Source organism: Boleophthalmus pectinirostris, unplaced genomic scaffold, assembly GCF_026225935.1.
Source record: "Boleophthalmus pectinirostris isolate CB_2022bp ecotype Guang Dong unplaced genomic scaffold, ASM2622593v1 HiC_scaffold_22, whole genome shotgun sequence".
Taxonomy (NCBI): domain Eukaryota; kingdom Metazoa; phylum Chordata; class Actinopteri; order Gobiiformes; family Gobiidae; genus Boleophthalmus; species Boleophthalmus pectinirostris.
The window spans coordinates 36,484,994-36,510,026 of NW_026571190.1; the positions used below are offsets into that span (position 1 = coordinate 36,484,994).

At 39.3% G+C, this 25,033-nt stretch overlaps 1 protein-coding gene across 1 annotated transcript in view; it reads right to left on the reverse strand.

Annotated features, from left to right (window-relative positions):
* Positions 1-1,374: 1,374 nt before the first annotated feature.
* Positions 1,375-25,033, reverse strand: part of znf827 (zinc finger protein 827) — a 288,642-nt gene continuing 264,983 nt past the window's right edge. The window contains exons 12-14 of the mRNA XM_055158504.1: positions 20,524-20,727; positions 18,651-18,828; positions 1,375-2,284 (exon numbers count right to left, since the gene is read on the reverse strand). Coding sequence (XP_055014479.1) covers positions 1,375-2,284; positions 18,651-18,828; positions 20,524-20,727 — 1,292 coding nt within the window. The remainder of the gene's footprint in view (positions 2,285-18,650; positions 18,829-20,523; positions 20,728-25,033) is intronic.

Sequence of the window (25,033 nt, forward strand, 5' to 3'; positions counted from 1 at the left end):
CGCATTGTTCACTGCCATACTGACCCATCTCATAAAGTAGGACTCGAATGAACACCGTTTTCATTTACATAGCAATATCTTGGACTGACTTTTCAAATCAAAAGAGAACATACGAGATTAAGTGCTTTTGGCTTGAAGTGTAACTACATTAAGTGCAATTAAAACTCAGAAGATTGACAGAAACAAAAAAAGGGGGCGTGAAACGATAAGTACCATGTCTCCCGGCGCCTTTTCACCGCCGAACGCAGCTCTATTCTGTATTTGCGTGTTAGTAGAAAATGTCATGATGTAAAAGGCTCAGTACAAAAGTGAAAATAATAAAAAAAAAATAACATGAAGGCCACCACTAGCTTTCCAGACGACGTCGCCGTTCGAACTTCTCCGTCACTTGTACATCAACGAAAATACATTCATTCAAGTCATTTTGGAACAGTTTTTTTCTTTTTTTTATACACAAAAAATTACAAAAATCTCCAAAAAGCACCATTGAATCGGCCTGTGGTGTCCCGTGCGCGTCGGCAGCGGTCACCTCCACAAAACAATTATCTCATAGCTCCTCTAACTATAGTAGATGTGTGATACATAGTGTGCATATAAAGCCGCATTCATATTCGCGTGGTCTCAGCAATAACGATTCACCTTGTCCAGCTGAACTCGTCTCAAACTGCCTTTTTCCGACAACAGGGAGTGCAAATACTTCTATAGAGTGACATACTATTAATATCGCGCCCGTCAAGTTCACAGCTTATTTTCGTAAGCTTTAAAAAAAACGGTATTGATTTTGAGACGCCCAGGGATATGAGGCAGCAGTTATGCATAATATGAATTCACCAAAAAATACGAAAAAAAAAAAAAAAAAAAAAAAACATGGGAAGGAAAGGGAGGGGCTACAAAAACTATGTACAAGATTGATAAATAAGTAAGTGCGTGGTTTTGAGGCGTTGCTATGGAAACGTGCCTTTACTCCAGCGAGAAGCGCTTCGTTCCTGTCCGCCGCGAACACTTGAAAGATTTTGAATTTAGCTTCCTAATGACGCCAAAGCTAAGTTGAAACACAGAACCAGGCATGCTATTTTGATGCATAATAGCAATAGACAAAAATGCACTAAAATATAGGACTTGCAAGTTTTCCTTTGTCTTTTTCACCTTTTATATCGTCAAACGACTAAAGAAAATAGCTATAAAACGGAGATACGTTAGTTTCCTCGGATAATGCGACCGGTTCCAGCTCATTCAGACATTTAAAAACAGAAAGTCAGAGAGTAGTAGCTGAAGTAGTAATAATTCAATCGATAGAACTGATAAGAAAAGCAGCTTCTTGATATAAATGCCTTTAGCATGTACAGCCTTTTACTCTTATAAATGTTTTTATGTTCAATATGTGAGTCTGCTCCAGCTTATTCTGCTGGTCTGATTGGAAAAGAGCGAGCGCCCACAGTCGGAGTGAGGGGGCGCTCTCGAGTCACACAGTCTTGGCCCTCTCGGTGAGTCCCAGGTAAGCCAGGAAGGAGTGTTTGTGGGAGGAGGAGGAGGCGAGCGGGGGGAGGGGCCGGGCCGGGGGGAGGGGCCGGGCCGCTGGAATGTGTAGAGGGTGGTGAGGGGGATGAGGGGGCGCTCACAGTTTGTGTAGTGCTCTAGGGGGGAGCAGAAGGGGGGGCCGTTAGCACTGGGGGGGTCCATGGGGGGGTCCATGGGTCTGAGGGACTTGCCTAAAGTGAGGGACAGGGCCACAGACTGCAGAGCCTGGGAGGCACTCAGGTTCATGAGCGGGCTGCTGCTGCTGCTGCCCCCGCTGCTTCCTGCTCCCAACAGGAAGTGCGATGTGGCCGGAGACGCCCTCTCCTCCCTCTCCTCCTCCTCGTCCTCCTCCGCCGCGCGCTGGCGTTTCTTGACGTGGCGGCTGTAGACGAAGGGGTGCGGGGTGGTGAGGGGGCAGTCGTGGCAGCGTGCCAGCGGGTGGCGCGGCGCGTGTTTGAGCTTCTTGTGCAGGTTCAGGTTGTCTTTGCGCTTGCAGCTGTAGGAGCAGCGGTCACAGTGGTAGGGCCGCTCCCCCGTGTGCACGCGCACGTGCTCGATCAGCTTGTTGGCCGTCTTGGACAGGTATCCGCACTGCTCACACTTGTAGTGGTTGCCCAGGCGATGGGCGCGCATGTGGCCCTCCAGCGCGGCCTGGTCTGGCCACAGTCCTTGGCAGATGCGGCAGCGATACTCCATCTTACAGTGCGTCTTGAGGTGGCACTCCATGGCCGCCGGACGGTTGGTGGAGTAGATGCAGAAAGGGCACCTGCACAAACCACAGGGACCAGGGACACGGGAGGACAGCACACAGCACTGTTACAGCAGGGGTCACAGGAAGCACACTCAAACACTGTCCACAGGGCTCCTACACTCACATGCTCACTTGGAAAATACTATTAACTATTATTTTAAAAAGTATAAAATGTAATCAAATACATGTATTTAATGAACATACATTTTATACAGTGTCGCCTCCATGTACAATGTAAAATAGAATTAAAACCTACTAAAAAGCGTATTCTTTAAATATATTCTTCAGAAGAATAAATAACAATTACTAATCACAAATCTTAGACCAATAAATTTGAGAAGGGAAACAGAATATTAATGTAGGATTCATTCTGTCCATAAATCATTCGGATAAATACGTTAATGAGTTATATTCTACACTGACTGCCCTCTTCATGTCACATATCGTCCACTTAAGGTAAAGGTGTAGGAGCCCTGGCTGGACAGTGCGCACAGATGAGGAGGAAAGGACAGGTGAAGGAGGAGTGTCTGTGCTCGGGGTGTGTGCGTGCTGGTTTATGTGTGTGGGAGTGGGGTGACAGGCTGCAGTAGGACATGAAGGAAATGAAGGAATGGAGTGGCACTTACATTTAAATAGCACCTTTCATCTGCTCTGGGCCCCAAAGCGCTTCACAAACCCTGCAGAACAAAATCACCTCAGAAAAACCGACTCACATTGGTCAAGGCCCTGGCTCCCTCACTGCTGCGCGCACTTAGAACTCTTAACACTGACTCAGTATCTTCTTAAACGTGGCTTCGAGTACGCGTCGCTGTTTCGTTTTTTTTGCTCGTGCTCGTCTCAACTCCTGGTCAGAGCGTCACGGCAGATTCACGTGAACAATTAGGTAAATGAAAGCGGTCTATTCTCGGTGTTTGCGCGCGTGTGTGTGTGTGCGAGGCCGGTTCCTCCTGCACCTGTCGAGGGCGAGATGTGGCCGGATGTGAGTCAACACCAGTCATACATACGCACGCAGGGTGATCTGAAGCAATGCATCAAGGGTAAATAAACCTATAAATGGAAATCGGGAGTTGTTATTTTTCTTATTAAGCGAGGCTCAGCTGTCTCGATTGACGGCTCCGGTCTCGTAAGTGGCAGCAGCGTTAGAAAGTATAAAATATGATAATAAACTAGAGATTTTTAGCCATAAACTAGTCTGATTAATCGCGATATGCATCTCACGGTACGATATTTACTGCAATATTTTGGAGAGGCAAATATAATTCTAGATAGGACACTTTCTTTGCTTTTAAAATACTTTAAGATAAGATTTTCGTGTGAATTATTACTGTCAGAATCTCAAGAATTCAAGTAAAATCGTAAAACTTCATGTCGTTTGCGCTGAAATGAATCATGGGATATGTAGTTCCCGATGTTTATGAGCTGTTCCTACTAAACAACAATGCATTGAAGCAAAGGAACTTATAATTTGATATATTGTGACCGCTCTCGATATTATTGTGAGACTTCTGACGATACGATATCACGATATTTCTTCTGACGATACGATAAAACGATATTTCGGTTACTGTTTCATCCCTTCAGATTAGTCTTAAAGGTCCCGTATTACTCAAACTGACTCATGTGAGCTTTTAGTCATGTTGGAACATTGTTAAATCATCACACACAAACCTGGAGTTGTGTTTTGTTTCATTCACATGTTTGAGTAATCCTTTTATTAGTCTGTCTACATCTCCAAAGCTCGAAACACTCTGTTCCACCTTATGATGTCATGAACAGTGTTGGGAAGATTACTTTTAAAATGTAATTCCCTACAGATTACAGATTACAGACACCAAAATGTAGTTTGTAACGTGATCCATTAAATTATTTAACGTAATGTAATCTGAATATTTTGGATTACTTGATATTGTCATGCTTTTTTAAACTACATGAATGTACCAACCACATCCTGAAAATTCTTGTTTGTTCTCTTCAAATTGTCTGTTGAGCCCAAGTCTCCATGAACAGGTTTTTGTTTGCTGTAAAGTAGCAAAGATGAGAATCTTAACATGAGATGTTTTGTCTGCTCAAAGACAATAAAAAGTCCAGTTTTTACTTAACCATATTAAAGATATTATTGATAGAGAAATTATTTTTATATGAGATCACTGCTGCCTTAAAGTATGTCCACTCTTTTAGTGTCATATTGTTTAGACCTGGTTTAGACCTGGTTTAGACCTGGTTTAGACCTGGTTTAGACCTGGTTTAGACCTGGTTTAGTTCTGGTTTAGTTCTGGTTTAGCCCAAAATGTGAAAACAGGAAAATACCGCCATGTAATCCATTTATTTCAACAAAGTAACTGTAATCCAATTACCACTCATGGACACAGTAACTGTAACCGAATAGTTACTCATAATTTGTACTCTGATTACGTAACTCTGCTACAGGTAATCTGTTACTCCCCAACACTGGTCATGAAGCTGTAGTGTTCAAGTTCAACAGCTACAGTTTTTTTTTTTTTTTTTAGCTCTCGCCAAGTATAGATCAGCAATTCCAGATCTGAAATCATCCAAATGATTTCAGTAAAGGTGTGTGGAGTGTAAAAACCCAACGGAGCACTTCCTGTATCGCCACATGACATCACAAGGTGGAACAAAGTGTTTTCCGTTTGAGAGAAGGACTCAGCGTAAAACATGTGCGAATGAAACAAAACACAACTCAAGAGTATGTTTTTGATGAGGACACAACATTATAACATACCCTTTAATAAAGACTTAATTCATAGTTTATTAACATTGATTAAAGGGTAATAATTACTTAATTAAAAAGTTAGACAGCAGAGTTAGGCCAAATAATAACCCTGAATCATTCTTAATAAACTATATGGTGACACTTTAGTTTTGTGTGGTCCTCTGTCTCTTTTATTTATTTACTGCTATTTTATAATTTTATGGTTTTTGCTTTTATTTGAGTTGAATGGTTTTATTGTTTTAGGACTGGAATGATCAAATTTTAACAATCTACCTTTTTGTTGTCTTAATTTTTTTTTATCTCTGTGCCCTTTTTTTTTTTTTTTTGGTAAAATGTACATAAATAAAGTGAATTTGGATTTGGAGAGGTCCTGGTTACTGTCAATACTGTCAATGTAGTATGTGTATGATTATATTTATCAATTAACCAATAAATACTAGGGGTGTAACGATATTCAATTCTCACGATGCGATATAGTCACGGTATGAACCTCGCGGTACGATATTTATTGCGATATTTTGTGGAAGCAAAAACAAAACTGGATTAAGTCGTGTCAAGGCGTTTTAAGAAGGAAAAAGTAGCATATTCACAGTTTTGTCTCCACAAAATATCGCAATAAATATCGTACCATGAGATGTATATTGTAACAAGAGATTTGGATTCGTGCGCCTCTCCACCATATCGTGAGCTTTCCCACGATATCTCAAAAAATATTGTACCATGAGGTTCATACCGTGACGATATCGTGTTGTGAGGCTTGGATATCGTATCGTGAGGCTTGGATATCGTATCGTGAGACTTGGATATCGTATCGTGAGGCTTGGATATCGTATCGTGAGACTCGGATATCGTATCGTGAGACTCGGACATCGTATCGTGAGACTCGGACATCGTATCGTGAGACTCGGACATTGTATCGTGAGACTCGGATATCGCATCGTGACACTTGGATATCGTATCGTGATTGGATCGTATGGGATATCGTATGGTGAGACTTGGATATCGTATTGTTGGATATCATATCGTGAGACTTGGATATCGTATTGTTGGATATTGTATCGTGAGGCTTGCATATCGTATGGTGAGGCTTGGATATCGTATCGTGAGGCTTGGATATCGTATGGTGACTTGGATATCGCATCATGACTATTGGATATCGTATTGTGAGACTTGGATATCATATTGTTGGATATCGTATCATGAGGCTTGGATATCGTATGGTGTGGCTTTGGATATCGTATCTTGAGACAGACTTGGATATCGTATCGTGAGACTTGGATATCGTATCTTGGATATCGTATTGGATATTATATCGTGAGACTTGGACATGGTATCGTGAGACTTGGATATCATATTTTTGGATATCGTATCGTGAGGCTTGGATATCGTATCTTGAGACAGACTTGGATATCGTATCGTGACACTTGGATATCATATTGTGAGACTTGGATACCGTATTGTTGGATATCGTATTGTGAGACTTAGATATCGTATCGTGAGACTTGGATATCGTATGGTGAGACTTGGACATGGTATCGTGAGACTTGGATATCATATTTTTGGATATCGTATCGTGAGGCTTGGATATCGTATCTTGAGGCTAGGATATTATATCGTGTGGCTTGGACATGGTATCGTGAGACTTGGATATCATATTGTTGGATATCGTATCGTGAGGCTTGGATATCGTATCTTGAGACAGACTTGGATATCGTATCGTGAGACTTGGATATCGTATCGTGAGACTTGGACATCGTCACACCCCTAGAAATAATAAATCCGTTGACATTCACACAGCCGCACGACGCCGCTGACCAGTCGTTTCGCGTTCGAAGCGACCGAATTTCCCACGGCCGTCTCCCTCGCTAAAACCGCGCGTCTAAAAATAAAACCATAACACTTTTTACACATTTCGAAATCCGAAAACGATATGTCTGCGTCTCCTTATCTGACGGAATCCCAAACCGCCACAGCCTGCTCCGCTCGCCTTTTGACTGCGAGCTTAAAGAAATCAATCTGGTTTGACAAACATTGACACCAGACAGAAGATACATGGAAAACTGTTATAAAAGCTCCTTCACAGTTACTCACTCACACTCTACAACCAAGTCTTCACATGAGCTGCTATGGTGTGAAAATTTTGGAAGCTTTTTCGCTCCTTATGTGTCTGCGTTTGGATTGGACCACATTAAAAAAAAAAAAAAAAAAAAAAAAAAAAAAAACATCCACTGAGAACTACAAAGATGCAAACTTTTTTTTTTATTTTTATTTTTTTATCAATGACCAAAAATGAGGCGATGCATGCACGGGTTTGGGTTATGAAAATCCAAATACAAAACCATGACACTTTGAATGGCTGCTAAACACATTAAGTCACTTTTTTTCTTTTTTTTTTTTTTTTTTGACGGAAATGTCGTTAATAGAAGTAAGAATTGGCTGCCGTGGTCACAGATGGCCTGAAATGAGACAGAGATGCAGTACAACAAAGGCTCCTGTAGGGGGAGAGGATGGACATGGAGGGGAGGTTGGGAAGGGGGGGGCGTGTGAGGAGATGTTAAGGGCTGCAGGAGCGATAGAATAGGCCTATTGATCGGTCATTATAGTAAATTGCGTGGGGTTTCGTGTATGGCCGTGCGGCGAAAATTGTGGTTTGCGACAGTATGTAGGAGTAGAGGCTGAGAAAAAAAACGAGCATGTGCCCAAGAATGTGAGTTTTGTTGGGAAAAATATGGAAATTCTGTTGATTAAAGGTCCTATATTATGCAAAAAAATAACTCTTGTATCTAGGCTGAGGTCTTCTCTCAAACAGAAAATGCTGTTCCACCTTGTGATGTCATGTGAATTATTTGGATAATTTCAGATCTGGGATTGCCAAACTCTGCTGAGCTAAAACTAAAACTACAGCTTCATGACATCACAAGGTGGAACAGAGTGTCCACATCCCCAAAGCTCAAAACAGACTAATATAGATTATTATTTAGACCTGGTTTAGACCTGGTTTAGTTCTAGTTTAATCCTGGTTTAGTCCTGGTTTAGACCTGGTTTAGATCTGGTTTAGACCTGTTTTAGACCCGTTTTAGGCCTGGTTTAGACCTGATTTTGGTTTAGACCTGGTTTAGACCTGGTTTAGACGTCTGGTTTAGGTCTGGTTTATGTCTGGTTTAGTCCTGGTTTAGGTCTGGTTTAGGTCTGGTTTAGTCCTGGTTTAGACCTGGTTTTAGTCCTGGTTTAAACCTGCTTTAGTTCTGGTTTAGACCTGGTTTTGGTCCTGTTTTAGACCTGGTTTAGGCCTGGTTTAGACCTGATTTTGGTTTAGTCCTGTTTTAGTCCTGTTTTAGACCTGGTTTAGACCTGGTTTAGTCCTGGTTTAGTCCTGGTTTAGAAGTGATTTAGACCTGCTTTAGTTCTAGTTTAGACCTGGTTTAGTCCTGGTTTAGATCTGGTTTAGTCATAGTTTAGACCTGGTTTAGTCCTGGTTTAGACCTGGTTTAGTCCTGGTTTAGACCTGGTTTAGACCTGGTTTAGTCCTGGTTTAGAAGTGATTTAGACCTGCTTTAGTTCTAGTTTAGACCTGGTTTAGTCCTGGTTTAGATCTGGTTTAGTCATAGTTTAGACCTGGTTTAGTCCTGGTTTAGACCTGGTTTAGTCCTGGTTTAGACCTGGTTTAGTCATAGTTTAGACCTGGTTTAGAAGTGATTTAGACCTGCTTTAGTTCTAGTTTAGACCTGGTTTAGTCCTGGTTTAGATCTGGTTTAGTCATAGTTTAGACCTGGTTTAGTCCTGGTTTAGACCTGGTTTAGTCATAGTTTAGATCTGGTTTAGTCATAGTTTAGACCTAGTTTAGACCTGGCTTAGTCTGGGCTTAGTCCTGGTTTAGACCTGGTTTAGTCCTGGTTTAAACCTGGTTTAGTCCTGGTTTAGTCATAGTTTAGACCTGGTTTAGACCTGATTTAGTTGTAGAGAAAATAACAACATTATATCATGTCTTCAAATTCACAAGAGTCAATTCTGTGTAATATCGGACCTTTAAAGCTCAAGTACTGAACCTCTTATTGAACAGAAACGTTCTAAATGTTGAAGTTGTATTTCCTGCGTGTGTATTATTCTTGTTTATAAAAGTATTACATGTTCAATTGTCCAGTGAACACAAGCTCCAGCCTGTGCCTTTCCACTCCGGTATCTGCTTATATTTATCTGAGTGACACAACCTGCTTTAATTGTGTTGACAGAATAAACCAAACTAAAACCAAATCACCATGGTAACCGCGACTAAATAAACACTCAGCGATGATCTAGTCCACGCTGTGTTTTATTTTCAATTTAAGGTGCACTGTGTAACTTTCACAGAGGAGGGGGGTCTGCCGTCTGCTCGTCTCCATGGAGATGTTATTTGACCTCGAATGTTCCACGTTGAGGCATTAAACTTAACTCCACAAAGACAATGACAACGAAGACAAGTCGTGTTTTTCAGCAGTAAAAGCGCACTGAATAAACGAAAGATAGTTAACTGTAGTGACATACTGTGGAACATTCCAGAGAAAGCAATAACATCTCCATGGAGACCTGGTTTAGTCCTGGTTTAGTCCCATTTTAGTCCTGGTTTAAACCTGATTTAGTCCTGGTTTAATCATAGTTTAGCCCTAGTTTAGTTCTAGTTTAGACCTGCTTTTGACCTGGTTTAGATCTGTTTTAGACCTGATTTTGATTTAGTCCTGGTTTAGACCTGGTTTAGACCTGGTTTAGTCCTGGTTTAGTCCTGGTTTAGTCCTGGTTTAGTCCATTTTAGTCCTGGTTTAGTCATAGTTTAGCCCTAGTTTAGTTCTAGTTTAGACCTGGTTTAGACCTGATTTTGATTTAGTCCTGGTTTAGACCTGGTTTAGACCTGGTTTAGTCCTGGTTTAGACCTGATTTAGACCTGATTTAGTCCCATTTTAGTCCTGGTTTAGTCATAGTTTAGCCCTAGTTTAGTTCTGGTTTAGACCTGGTTTAGTCCTGGTTTAGTCCCGTTTTAGTCCTGGTTTAAACCTGATTTAGTCCTGGTTTAATCATAGTTTAGCCCTAGTTTAGTTCTAGTTTAGACCTGCTTTTGTCCTGGTTTAGACCTGGTTTAGTCCTGGTTTAGTCCATTTTAGTCCTGGTTTAGTCATAGTTTAGCCCTAGTTTAGTTCTAGTTTAGACCTGGTTTAGACCTGATTTTGATTTAGTCCTGGTTTAGACCTGGTTTAGACCTGGTTTAGACCTGATTTAGACCTGATTTAGTCCCATTTTAGTCCTGGTTTAGTCATAGTTTAGCCCTAGTTTAGTTCTGGTTTAGACCTGGTTTAGTCCTGGTTTAGTCCTGATTTAGTCCCGGTTTAGTCCTGGTTTAGTCATAGTTTAGCCCTAGTTTAGTTCTGGTTTAGACCTGGTTTAGACCTGGTTTAGACCTGATTTAGTCCCGGTTTAGTCCTTGTTTAGTCATAGTTTAGCCCTAGTTTAGTTCTGGTTTAGACCTGATTTTGATTTAGTCCTGGTTTAGACCTGTTTTAGACCTGATTTTGATTTAGTCCTGGTTTAGACCTGTTTTAGACCTGATTTTGATTTAGTCCTGGTTTACACCTGTTTTTGACCTGTTTTAGACCTGGTTTTGATTTAGTCCTGGTTTAGACCTGTTTTAGACGAGCAGGTTACAAGTTACGCAGTGCAACTTTAAACACACCCAAAAACGACCTCCTCTCTCTGGTTTGATCTAAACAAATATAAATTAAATAAATCCAAAATAGTTGATTGTAGTTGGTCTGTGTACCATTCGTTCTTTTGAATTTCAATTAAGAACGAAACACAAAGTGGGAAAACAGTTTGTTATTTCATTATTCCATTTTAGTGTCAAACAAAAAACTGATTTCGACCTTTATTTCCAATATTTAAATTAAAGTTTATTTCAAATTACACCAATCAAAAAACGCTCTGTCTCTGTGTCTATTTCAGTTTTGATATTTTATTCTCTAGTTTATTTGCCCGGAAGTTCTGCTGCTAGAAAGACTTACCTGAAAAATCATTGTCATTTTGAGGATAAACATGTCGTCTTCTTTTATAGCGACGCGTTTACTTTCACGTCTTAGAAAGTCACTGTTCAACTCCATGATGAGAAACGGGAAGCAGTGAGGTGATAAACTTTGTTGAGGGACACTGAATTCACTCACGGCGCTAAGCAGCAGAACTTCCGGGGCAAATAAACCAGACAGAATAAAATATCAAAATTGAAATAGGCATGATGACTTTAATTTAATTTCAATATTGGAAATAAAGGTCCTGGTTTAGTCCTGGTTTAGTTCTGGATTAGATCTGGTTTAGTCCTGGTTTAGACCTGGTTTAGACATGGTTTAATCCTTGTTTAGACATGGTTTAGTCCTGGTTTAGCCCTGATTTAGTCCCGTTTTAGTCCTGGTTTAGTTCTGGATTAGATCTGGTTTAGTCCTGGTTTAGACCTGGTTTAGACATGGTTTAATCCTTGTTTAGACATGGTTTAGTCCTGGTTTAGTCCTGATTTAGTCCCGTTTTAGTCCTGGTTTAGACCTGGTTTAGACCTGATTTAGTCCCATTTTAGTCCCGGTTTAGTCCTGGTTTAGTCATAGTTTAGCCCTAGTTTAGTTCTGGTTTAGACCTGGTTTAGTCCTGGTTTAGACCTGATTTAGACCTGCTTTTGACCTGGTTTAGATCTATTTTAAACCTAATTTTGATTTAGTCCTGGTTTAGACCTGGTTTAGTCCCATTTTAGTCCTGGTTTAGTCATAGTTTAGCCATAGTTTAGTTCTGGTTTAGACCTGGTTTAGAATTGGTTTAGACCTGGTTTAGACATGGTTTAATCCTTGTTTAGTCCTGGTTTAGTCCTAGTTTAGCCCTAGTTTAGTTCCTGGTTTAGACCTTGGTTTAGTCCTGGTTTAGACCTGGTTTAGTCCCATTTTTAGTCCTGGTTTAGTCATAGTTTAGCCTTTAGTTTAGTTCTGGTTTAGACCTGGTTTAGAATTGGTTTAGACCTGGTTTAGTCCCATTTTAGTCCTGGTTTAGTCATAGTTTAGCCCTAGTTTAGTTCTGGTTTTGACCTGGTTTAGACCTGGTTTTGACCTGGTTTAGATCTATTTTAAACCTAATTTTGATTTAGTCCTGGTTTAGTCCTGGTTTAGACCTGGTTTAGACATGGTTTAATCCTTGTTTAGACATGGTTTAGTCCTGGTTTAGACCTGATTTACTCACGTTTAAGTCCTGATTTAGTCTTGGTTTAATCCTGTTTTAGACCTGTTTTAGTCCTGATTTAGTCCCATTTTAGTCCTGGCTTAGTCCTGTTTTTTTTTTTTTTTTTTTCAGTCTGTTTTTTATTTGACACTAAAACGGAAAAATGAAACAACAAACTTAAATCAATAAAAAACTCAAACTTTTCTCATTTCATTGTTTTTTGTTCTTAATTGAAATTCAAAAGATCGAACAGGACAGGGACCATGTGGAACATTCCAGGAAAAACAATAACATCTCCATGGAGACGAGCAGGTTCTGTTCCCCTCACTAGAAGTGGAACCACATATTAATCACTAACTAAGTTGTAATTCGTGTTCTAATTATCTGTTATTTGGCTATTAGTTGGTATTTATCAAACACTTATTCATGTTTATTAAGATTTCAGTGCGTATACAGCCCAAAAACGCACTGAAAATAATTGATAAATATTAACAAAGATATAATAAAGCACTTATTATGCATTTTAGTATTTCCTAGCTCTTAATATGTGGTCCCTAAACTAAAGTGTTACCAAAGTTACACAGTGCATCTTTAAATATACCCAAAAACAAATAGTACAGTCACATTCTCGAAGTCGACTTTTACTTTTGGATCAGAGCTGTGTTATAGTGTCCATGTTTTAGGGGTGTGTCCAGAAGAGTTTCTGTTCCATATGAGATTTCGGTTGTAGTTATTTACTTGTTTTATCGGTCTGTGGTGTTTAAGTTGACCAAACGTTTCATCACTTTTTATTTATTTTATTGAGGTTTTAAGGAGTTATATGGGACAACAGCGGCAACAGCAAGACATTATTGAGTTAGATGAAAATGTGTACTTCACAAGTTGAGTCGACATTTTCAATTTTTTTCATTTTCTTTAGTTTTAATCGTTGTTTTTGCGTAAATTCCAGTTCATTTATGAGTAGGGGGGTCAAAAGTATCAAAAATCAGATACTAATCGATACTAAAACTAGTATTGAAACTAAAAAAAGTAATATTCACAGGACAGAACTGAATCTTTCCTGAAGCTTTAGAATGATCTTGAGCTGTGTCAGAGCAAGAAGAAGAATAGAAAAGAAAGAATACTATTAGTTAAAGTTGGGGATGTAACGATATCCAAATCTCTCGATATTATCACGATATGCATCTCATGGTACGATATTATATATTTTGGATTTTTGTCTAAATAAAAGGTGTTTTATTTCATTGTGGCATTGGGAAGAATACTGAATATTGAGTTTATTCTTCAGTATTGAAATCCAAGTTTTAAATGTGAATATCCAGGTCCAATTATAGTGTTATTTAATAGTTTTGAACGTTTTTGCCATGCCTCTTTGTGTGTGTGTGTGTCTATGTGTGTGTATATCTGTGTGCATGTCTATATGTGTGTGTATGCGTCTATGTGTCTATATGTGTATGTGTGTGCGTGTCTATGTGTGTAAGTTTGAGTATCTATGTGTGTGTCTATGTGTGTATGTGTCTGTGTCTATATGTGTGTGTATATCTGTGTGCATGTCTATATGTGTGTGTATGCGTCTATGTGTCTATATGTGTATGTGTGTGCGTGTCTATGTGTGTATGTGTTTATGTGTGTACGTTTGAGTATCTATGTGTGTGTCTATATGTGTGTGTATGTGTGTGTTGTGCGTGTCTATATGTGCGTATGTCTATATGTGTATGTGTGCATGTTTATATGTGTGTTTATGTGTGTATGTGTGCATGTTTGTGTGTGTATGTGTGTATTGTGCGTGTCTATATGTGTGTGTATGTGTGTATTGTGCATGTTTGTGTGTGTATGTGTGTATGTGTGTATTGTGCGTCTGCGTGTCTATATGTGTGTATGTCTATATGTGTGTATGTGTGCATGTTTTGTGTATGTGTGTGTATTGTGCGTGTCTATACGTGTGTGTATGTGTGTATTGTGCGTGTGCGTGTCTATATGTGTGTATGTGTATATGTGTGTATTGTGCGTGTCTGTGTGTATGTGTGCATGTTTGTGTGTGTGTGTGTATGTGTGTATTGTGCGTGTCTATATGTGTGTATGTGTGCATGTTTGTGTGTGTATGTGTGTATTGTGCGTCTGCGTGTCTATGTGTGTGTATGTGTGTTGTGCCTGTGTATGTCTATATGTGTGTGTATGTGTGTATTGTGCGTCTGCGTCTCTATGTGTGTGTATGTGTGTTGTGCCTGTGTATGTCTGTGTGTGTCTAGATGTGTGTATGTGCATGTGTATGTGTGCGTGTATATATGTGTATGTGTCTATATGTGTGTGTACGTGTGTATTGTTGTGTGTGTGTGTGTGTCTATATATGTGTGTGTCTAGATGTGTGTATTGTGCATGTCTATATATGAGTGTATGTGTGTATGTGTGTGTGTATGTGTGCATGTGCATGTGTGTATATGTGTGTATGTGTGTGTATTGTGCATGTGCATGTGTGTATGTGTGTGTATTGTGCATGTGTGTGTGTGTATGTGTGTGTATTGTGCATGTGCGTGTGTGTGTGTGTTGTGCATGTGTGTATGTGTGTGTATTGTGCGTGTGCGTGAGGCTGTAGGCAGTGGAGCAGCAGACCCTGTGGGGAGGCCCATTTCCATCTCCCTTCACTCAGCCTCCTGCTCCGAGGGACCGAGAGGCCGACGCCGGAGCATCTCATAAGCTCCACTCGCCGAGATACAGAGACACAGACACAGACAGAGACAGAGACAGACAGAGACCAGACGTTTGGTTTACAGGCTCCAGATTATACACAAGCAGATCAAAGACAAGAGACAACCCTCCGCAAACTCTCTCTCTCCTTTTCTAATTCTCCATAATGGTTTATTTACATTTTCAGTGTAAGTGAACTGGAGCCAGAGTCAGAGGAGAGTCTCTTGTTTTAGATTAACTGTGATATACTCTATTTATATCACTATGTCTGTTTTTTTGTTGTTGTTTTTTTTAACTTTTATATAATTTTGCCTTATTTGACCCCAGTTTTGCTAGTTTTATTGCAACATATTTAAAATTTATTACCGTTTTTATAGTTTTTACTCTTTGTTATTGCAACATAATGTGATGCGTGAACTACTGTGTCCAAGGTATTTCCCTTGTGGATCTCTAAGTCTAAGTCTAAGTCTTAGATCGAGATCGAGACCGAGATCGAGACTGAGACTAAGTCTCGGTCTAGGTCTCGGTCTAGGTCTCGGTCTAGGTCTCGGTCTCGATCTAGGTCTTGATCTCTGTCTAAGTCTCGGTCTAAGTCTCGGTCTAGGTCTCGGTCTAGGTCTCGGTCTCGGTCTAGGTCTCGGTCTCGGTCTAAGTCTCGGTCTCGGTCTCGGTCTAAGTCTCGGTCTAAGTCTCGGTCTAAGTCTCGGTCTAAGTCTCGGTCTAAGTCTCGGTCTAAGTCTCGGTCTAGCTCGGTCTAGGTCTCGGTCTAGGTCTAGATCTAGGTCTAGGTCTCTGGCTAAGTCTCGGTCTCGATCTAAGTCTCGGTCTAAGTCTGGGTCTAGGTCTCTGGGCTAGGTCTAGGTAGGACTCGGGCTAGGACTCGGTCTAGGACTCGGTCTAGGACTCGGTCTAGGACTCGGTCTAGGACTCGGTCTAGGACTCGGGCTAGGACTCGGTCTAGGACTCGGGCTAGGACTCGGTCTAAGTCTCGGTCTAATTTTTATCGTTTGTCCTTCGTTTAGCTGGTTTTAGATAGATTTTTATTCTTTATTTATTTATTATAATTAACTGAGTCTAAGTTCAAATGTCAGGTATTAGTTTTATTTTATTTATTTATTTTTTGCACCATCAGTATCATCTTTTAAATAACTTTAAAAATCACTTTTTAAAATCACCCGTTTTTATTATTATTATTTAGATTCTCTTTATTTATTTGTTTGTTTGTTTATTTATTATAAATAACTGAGTCTAAGTCTCGGTCTCGGTCTCAGTCTAGATGTCCTTTGTCCTTCCTTTAGCTGGTTTTAGATTGATTTTGATTCTTTATTTCTTTATTCATTTATTTATTATAATTAAAACAAGTCTAAGTCTAAGTCCAGATGTCAGGTATTACCATCGGTATCATCTTTTAAATCACTTCTTAAAACCCATTTTTATCGTTTGTCCTTCCTTTAGCTGGTTTTAGTTAGATTTTTATTCCTTATTTATTCTGATTCTAGTTATTTATTTATTATATTTACTATAATTAATTGGTTTGTTTGCATCATTGTGTATTTTTGTGTGCCATTTTTATACTTTTTTATTGTTCTTTGCGGCTCGTACAGCACTTTATAAACCTTGCTTTTAAAAGTGCTTTATAAATAGAGATTTATTATTATTATTATGATTGTTTAGACTTTTATATTTGGTATTAAACTGTTGTAGCAGCTTTTTCAGACTTCAGATTTGAGCTTTTAAAGAAGAAAACGCCTTTACTCCCCAACGCCATACCTCGTTCTAAAAAAGTACAGAGTTACACGGCGCACCTTTAAACTTATCAGAGTAACATACAGCCTATTTATGGTGCTCTTGTAGTTTTGCATGTTCCCACAATGAGGAACACATTGATCTATGTAAACAAAGCTGCGCTGGTACAAAGGAAGACTGTTTCCTTCTGTAATTGGGACTCCGGGGGATAAGTCCAACAGGTAGTGCTAATAGTGACCATTACATTTGGAACAGACGTTTATTATTGAGTAAACATGGACTTTTTGAACTGAAAGCAAAGGTTTATCTGGCATGTACCACACTAATCGAGTAGTGAAAACCCCTTGTAAATTCAAATTACTGCAGTATTAGTAGTCGTCATAGTTACAGTGAGAGAAAGTAGTAGCGGCTGTGCTGTACTTGGGTGAACTGTGTAACTTTTTCATGCTTTTGTTTTAGTGTTTCATTAGGGATTGGCGCTGTGTTACGACCCGAAGGGCAACATATTTATTAATTTCTTTTATTTTTTATCTTATTTTATAGTTGGTTCTTATTTTTTTACGATTTTGAAGAAATTTAAAAACCCTCCCGTGCCCAAAAAATAATGAAAAGTACTAAACAGAAAGGTGGACCTGATGAGCCGACCAGTAACTGAAGACAAAAAACCCCTCAATACTCAGAAATCTGCTGAATTGGGTGTGCAAAAATATTGAAGTATCGATATATCCTATATCGTGGGTTGATGTATCAGTATATCACCAAGAGTATTTTATTGGTATATTTTTACTGTTACAGCTCTACAGTTTTGTTGTTTAGAGGAAGGAAACTCGTTTATTTGACATTTTCACTGTTTTGATGATTAAAATGTTTGTGTTTATTTTTTAACTTTGGACAAGAAGTGGTTTAACAAAGACTTTTAGTATCACAGCCATGATTTAGCCTTTATTTTTTATTGAACGGTATTGAGTTGATTTGAAATATATTGTATTGAATCGAAAGCTCACTGTATTGAAATGCTAAAATTCCATGACTTTTCCAGGCCTGTAGAGTGACATTTTCAATTTCCATGACTTTTCCAGGATTTCCATGACCGTAGGAACCCTGATTTCTATACATTATCTCAGGGGTGTCAAAGTCAAATTCACAGAGGCCAAAATTAAAAACTGGGACAAAGTCGTGGGCCAGATTAAATATTGAAAAATTTCAGCAACATCTGGTTGTTTTCTCTTCTTTCGAGATATGTCATAATTAAACCTTTTTTTTATTATAAATTGTTTTGTTTTGTAGTTCTGCAAAAGGCCAAATAAACTACTACAACTACTACTACTAACTACTACCTACTAACTACTACTACCTACTACTAAAATAAATGTTTAAAAATAGTTTTGCTTAAACATTGAATCCAGAACATAATATAAAATAATAAAAAACTTTTAAATAAATAATGTCTCTATAGTCTATCTGTAGGCGACAGGCAGCTCTAATACATATTTGACATGATGTCGCGGGCCAAATATAATTATATTGCGGGCCAAATTTGGCCCCTGGGCCTGAGTTTGACATGTCTGCATTATCTGATGACCACAAGTAGTATGATAATTCTAAGGTTATTTTAATAATTGACTTGTCAGCAATTATTATGAATTAAAAAATATATTTTATTTTAATATTTTACCACGTGAAAAATTTTTTACAAAAAGTATATAATAAAATATAATAAACAATCTATATATTTTTTTAACTACTAACGCAATTTCTTTTTTTTGGTAAATAGTTAAATTAATATGGAACAAACTCTGTCTTGGACACACCCCGGCTGTATTTGTTCGCGTGTTTGTTTCTGTGTTTATTATGACCAGGTGTAGGACACAGGACTTAGGAGGTAGGAGGTAGGAGTTAGGAACCTCTGTGTGTAGTAAGCGAGTATGGGACAGGGCGCGTAGGACATAGGGTGTAGGGGGTAGGGGGTAGGAGTTAGGAACCTCTGTGTGTACTTGCTTTCCTTACTTGAGCCCTCCGGAGGGGACGGTGTGGCACTTCTTATGCTCCAGCAGCTGCTCTGGCGTCTTGAGAAACTTGTGGCAGACGTCGCATTCGAACATTCGGGTGATGAGGTGGATCTGGAGGTGCCTCTCGTACATGCTGCGCGTCTTACACACAAAGTTACAGAAGACACACTCCAGGCCTGGCAAAAGGGCACAACAACAGAGACATATGTGTTTGTGGACTTTAATTAAAAGGTCTTATATTACACAAAATGGATTCATGTGAGCTTTAAGACGTGTTATAATGTTGTAACCTCCTCAAAAACAGACCTGGAGTTGTGTTTTGTTTCATTCACACATGTTTGAGTAATCCTAGTCAACATCTCAGCTCTGTTCCACCTTGTGATGTCATGAAGCGGTACTTTTCACGTTAGGCAAGGCAAGGCAAGTTTATTTGTAGAGCACAATTCGTACACAAAGTAATTCAAAGTGCTTTACAGAATAAGAAAAACATTAAAATCACAATAAAAACAAAATCAAAACATAAATAATCATCATAAAATTAAAGATTAAAATGAAAAAAGAGAGACAGTAATTACATAAATTGAGATAAGAATGAAAACTTGTCAATTCCAGAAACGGTGGAGCACTTCCTGTATCCCCACATGACATCACAAGGTGGAACAGAGTGTTTTCTGTTTGAGAGAAGAACTCTGACTAAATACGTAGTTTTGCTGTTTTGTATTTGTTGTGGGTGTTGCTCTGTATTTTTGTGCTTTGTTTTTATGTTGATTATTGTATTTTGTTAAATGTTATATTCTGTTGGCTTTAATAAAAACAACAAGAACTTTTCTTCACATCGAATCAGGTTTGTGAAGTTGTTGTGTACAGTTTTATATCATATTTTTGTGCATTTATGGAGAATTGTTGTGTGGGAGCATGGGTGACATATTAAAAATTGATTATGACCATTTTTATGGTTTTTACTCTTTGTTAAGTAAAAACTGTGTCCAAGTAATTTCCCTTGTGGATCAATAAATCTAAAACTAAGTGTAAGTCCAGATGTCAAGTATTAGTTGTTTTCTTTCTTTCTTTTTTTCTTTTTTTTGCACCGTAAGTATCATCTTTTAAATCACTTCTTAAAACCCATTGCCTTCCTTTAACTGGTTTTAGCTTAATTTTATCCATTATTTATTTTTATTCTACTTTTTATTTACTCATTTATTTATTATAATTAATTGACCTGTTTGCATCATTGTCTGTTTTTGTATATTTATGGAGAATTATCGTGTGGGAGCGTGGGTGACGTAGGCTTGTGGGCGGAGCTTTGTACAAAACCTCACAGCTTAACATAAGGAGGGTTGGAATAGGGCCTGGGAGAGATCTCTAGATTACTCAGACATGCATGGATGACTCCTAAAACCTCTTCAGGCCTGTTTTGAATGAGGGAACAACATTATAACATGGTAGAAATCGATTTTGCTTAATATTCTCTCTTTAAAAAACAATTTAGTGAAATTATCCTGCTTTAAGGTTATTAACTTTAATGGCATGCAGTGTTTTCAATATTACAGTTTAATAAATACTATTTTTAGCCGCATATCACACTTAAGGATGTATTTTGTTTATCTTAAAGGTGCACTGTGTAACTTTTTGGTTGGGCGTCCATCACCAAAAAAAAAAAAGCTCAAATATCTAGAAAAACAGGCATTCTGACTGTGAGCGGGGTCGCCTCTCCACAGATCCTGTTTGGTCTCCATGAAGATAGAAAAGCTTAATGATGTACTGTGAAACATTCCAGACAAAGCATCTCCATGACGAAAGTAATGTGACGGACCCTCCATCAGAAAAGTTACCCAGTGCACCTTTAGTCTCTTCTTTCTCTCGTGTTTTACCTTTTTCATTTTTATCCTCTGCTCCTGATCCCGAGTGGCTGCCGGAGCTCGATTGGCTGCCGGCGGGGGTGGGCGGGGCCAGCAGGCTCTTGAGCTCTTCGCTGCTGTGGTCTCCGCCCTCTGAGCTGTTCAGGGAGTCGCTGAGGGCTGACAGGGACGAGGAGGTGCTCTTGGTCTCACTGAGGGGACTTCTGGAGTTTAGGACTGGACACAAGAAACACACAGGAGACCAAAGTTACATAAAGTACACTCCTAGACACACTGTAATGGTTTTTATACCCGTCATTGTGTAGTTTCTGAATGTAGTGTGGAAGAGAAGTCGCATTGCTGTGCTGCGCTAGCCCCACACTGCAAACTCAGCCCTTGCCTATGTCGTCAGAGGTATAATACTCCCTACAACAAAAGCATAGCCACTCTATCTCTCATGATCACTGCTCCCATTCTTTTTTTTTTTTACTGACTAAGGCAACATTTATATGATGACGGTCAGAACAGAAGACGCAAAAATGGTGTTGTGTCTTCGCTTTTTATTTAGACAAGTGTTTTCAGGAGGAAATCTGCGCGCATACGGTGACGCAAAAGTGTGTGGAATTCAAAGTTGTGCCACAGTCGACAGGTTCTCCAGGTCTCGTCCATATCCGTCTGATTCGCCTGCGATGACCTGGTGCGTCCAGAATTTGACAGAGGTGATTGCAGATCCTTCTCTGTTCACTAATAGTATCTCTGCAGATTCTGTACATTAGTTTGGAGTCTCCTGTAAGTTTATTAGATCTGCCAGAGCAGCTTGAAGGTCCGACGCTTGGAAATGTTTGTTTGTTTCTGTGTACTGTATGTATGTGATGTAAACTCATACGCGACGTGGTCAGATTTGACCAGAGTTTTGCGTCTTGGGCAGTGTAAACGGAAACACTACGGCGAAGCGTATTCAACTTTCCCACTCTGGAGGGTGGTTTCAGATTTTTGTGTTTTTAAGCCCCCAAAACGCCATCACCGTCTAAATAAAAGGCACTTTCGATAAAATATTTTGTCTATTTTGTTTAAAAATGACTTTTTCGTGAGTTTACAGCACCTACATGTGTAGAATTGATCAGACTTTTAGGGCTAAATATGAAATGTTAATTCTTTCCACTCACCTTTTAAAAATAATCATTATAGCCTAATGATAAATTAACAGAACACTACAGTTGTGTGAAAGAGATACTAAAATTCCACGACTTTTCCAAGACTATCATTGAATTCACAAAAGTCCATGACTTTTCTTGTAAATAACATTTTCAACTTCCATGACTTTTCCTGGATTTCCATGACTGTGGAAACCCTGACGATGCCTTGAGACCCTAAACACACCGCATTCATGAAACCACATCCATATGCCGCTGTGAGGACGGCCACACTGGCAACTTGAGCAGGACGTACGCGTGCAGCAATGGCCGTCTGTACAGGCCGACCACGACAAACGCAAGGTAAATCTGAAACCACAATTTAGCCTTTCTGAACCTGGGCTCCTTCAAATGACGCATAAATGTGCCAGGTACACGCTGCACCGATGACAATCGCACAAAAACAACAACAAATGCATGTTTTCTATGTATTTTAATTGGGATAAGTGTCCTACGCTGAAATCTACAGAACACGCTGCGCCATACATGATTAATAATCTTCTCCTGAATCAGAATTTCAGCTCCACGCTTCTTCCTCTTCTCAGGACACTTCAATATATATATAACTATTCTTAAATTAATGATCGATTCAACCACTATCGAATACAAGAAATCACTGAAACCAATTCAAATAGTCGATCTAAACAGCTCAAAACTTACAGTATGTACAAATAATATTCCAATAATAATATATAACAGTGAATTCATGTAGGATAGGATGCCCTGAATGCTTAATGTCTCCCCCACTCTTCATACATCACTCATTATTCTGCTCATGATCCTGTCTATGGTTAAAATGTCAATCAAAAATAAACAGATACAGTAAAATAATTGTAAAAATAAAACTAAATCTATAAAGACAAAACGTATTTATGATCAGAAATGATATAAACCAGCTCTCCGCACAAAGGACCATTCCAGAGAGCAGCGCGCCGCCATCTTTGACTCTCCCCCTATAATTCACGTCCACAGAGCCGCAGACCTCTTGCATAGCGCTCCGACTGGGGCCCTGCTGCCAGTCCAATCAACACTGTGTGCCTTCATCGATCTCTCTTTCTCTAAAGTCTGCAATTCAGTGAAAGGAGGAGGAGGAGAGGGGAGGGAATTAGACAAGAGGCCAGGGCGCGGGGGAGGGAGGCGGGAGGGCGGGAGGGCGGGCGGGGGGCTGGAGCGACGAGGGGTGGGGAGGGTAGAGGAGAGTAGGTCATGGCCGAAGGAGCTAAGATGGCGGGGAGCATTTCAGGGCACCACTCGCTCCACAAAGCCCACAGAGGGAGAGAGACTGCGTGTATGCGGAGATGGTTGACCTATCTTTCATAATACGAGCTGGTACCGTATTTTTGGGACTATAAGGCGCAATATTAAAAATGTTGAATTCACTCGTCTATTTTCATACATAAGACACACTGGATTATAAGAAGCATTAAGCGAAACAAACTGACGACACTTGAGACTGATCCTTAGTCCAGGCGTCCACGATCCATTGGCAGATCGTGACGTAATTCGCCCGGCGTTGCCTCCCTGTCTTGTGGATTATGAATGTGAATAGAATTTAAGTTATTTCCTACAAGGAGGACTCAAAAATACACTGAGTAATAATGTGTTTAAAGCAGCTTTGTGCACATTTGTTTACGTTTTACCGAAACGAAATTTAAAACCACATGGCTCATTTTAATAAATTATAAGCGCTGAAAAAAAACGCTCGTTCCTTGTGCGCTGATGCGGTCACGTTCTGTCAGACTCCACGTAATGTAGAGAGCTGCAATTCGTGGGACCCGACGCAAAACAGCGCGGTACGAGACACATTTTGTAAGCTCAATGTGGGCGGGAGCGGGACTGCACAATGCAGGAGCGGGCGAGTGATATGAAAAACTGCAGTCCCGCAAACTAAAATGACAGTAAAGTAAAATATATAAATGATTCATGTATGCCTGTCATTGGATATTTTATTTGGCATTAATAAAAACATTTTAAGCAGCCTAAACTTGCAGATGTGGTCTAATCTCGCGCACATTTTAGACAATTCCTTTCCTTTTTTTTGTTTGTTTGTTTGTGCCCACATCTTGCGGGATTTGCGGGCGGTAGTGTAACAAAATATTGCAGATGCAGGCGGGAGCAGGAATGAAAATTAAAATTTTTAGCGGGCGGGAGCGGGAGCAGGACTGAAAATTCTGTCCTGTGCAGACATGTACCGTAATACTTCGACAATCCATCAAGAGGTGCGGCTTTGTAGTTTACCAAAGTCGTACTAAAACATTTTGACAGATTTTTGAGCGCCGTTTACCACATAAAATCGGTTTGAGGTCAGTAAGCACAACCACAATTAATACATAAGGCGCATCGGATTATAAGATTATTATTTGAGGAAAATTTAAGGATTTAAAGTTTAGAGTAACAGTTACTTTTTCATTGGTGGTTGTTAAAGAGTTTTTCAAATGCTGTATAGAAGATTCTTTGTCTTATTTTATCAAAGGGTATTTCTCAAAGTGTATTTCTCACGGAAATCCAACTTCTCATTATCCGTTATCTTCCGCAAGGACAGTCCTCCCTATGCACATCCCTTCCTACACCTCAGCAGCTGGCACACACACAATACACACTTTTATTCTGTGTGTTTTTTTACTGTGATAGAAAAATGTAACCGCCCATTTATTCTTGTAACCTGTGTGATTCAATAAATACGTGACGTTGGACGGTGGCTCTTCGGCAGTGAAGAGCTGTAGCAGCGCCTCTGTCCCTCGCCGCGAGTAAAAACCCTAAATTCTGCCTTCTGAGTTTCTTTGTGTTAATATCTCTGTTATTTTTTGACAGTGGTATTTAAAGTAAAGTTACTTTTTAATTTAGTGGTATCCAGAGTACAGTTACTTTTTCATTGGTGGTATTTAAAGTACTTTTTCATGCGGTGGTACCCAGAGTACAGTTACTTTTTAATGTAGTGGTATTCAAAGTACTTTTTCATTTAGTGGTGTTCAAAGTACAGTTACTTTCCAATTTAGTGGTATTCAAAGTACTTTTTCACTCAGTGGTATTCAAAGTACAGTTTCTTTTTCATTTGGTGGTATTTAAAGTACCTTTTCACTTGGTGGTATTCAAAGTACAGTTACTTTTTAATGTAGTGGTCTTCAAAGTACTTTTTCATTTGTGGTATTCAAAGTACAGTTACTTTTTCATTTAGTGATGTTCAAAGTACAGTAACTTTTTAATTTTGTGGTATTCAAAGTACTTTTTAATTTTTTTTAATTTAGTGGTATTCAAAGTACAGTAACTTTTTCATTTGGTGGTATTCAAAGTACTTTTTATTTTTTTTAATTTAGTGGTATTCAAAGTACAGTTACTTTTTAATTTAGTGG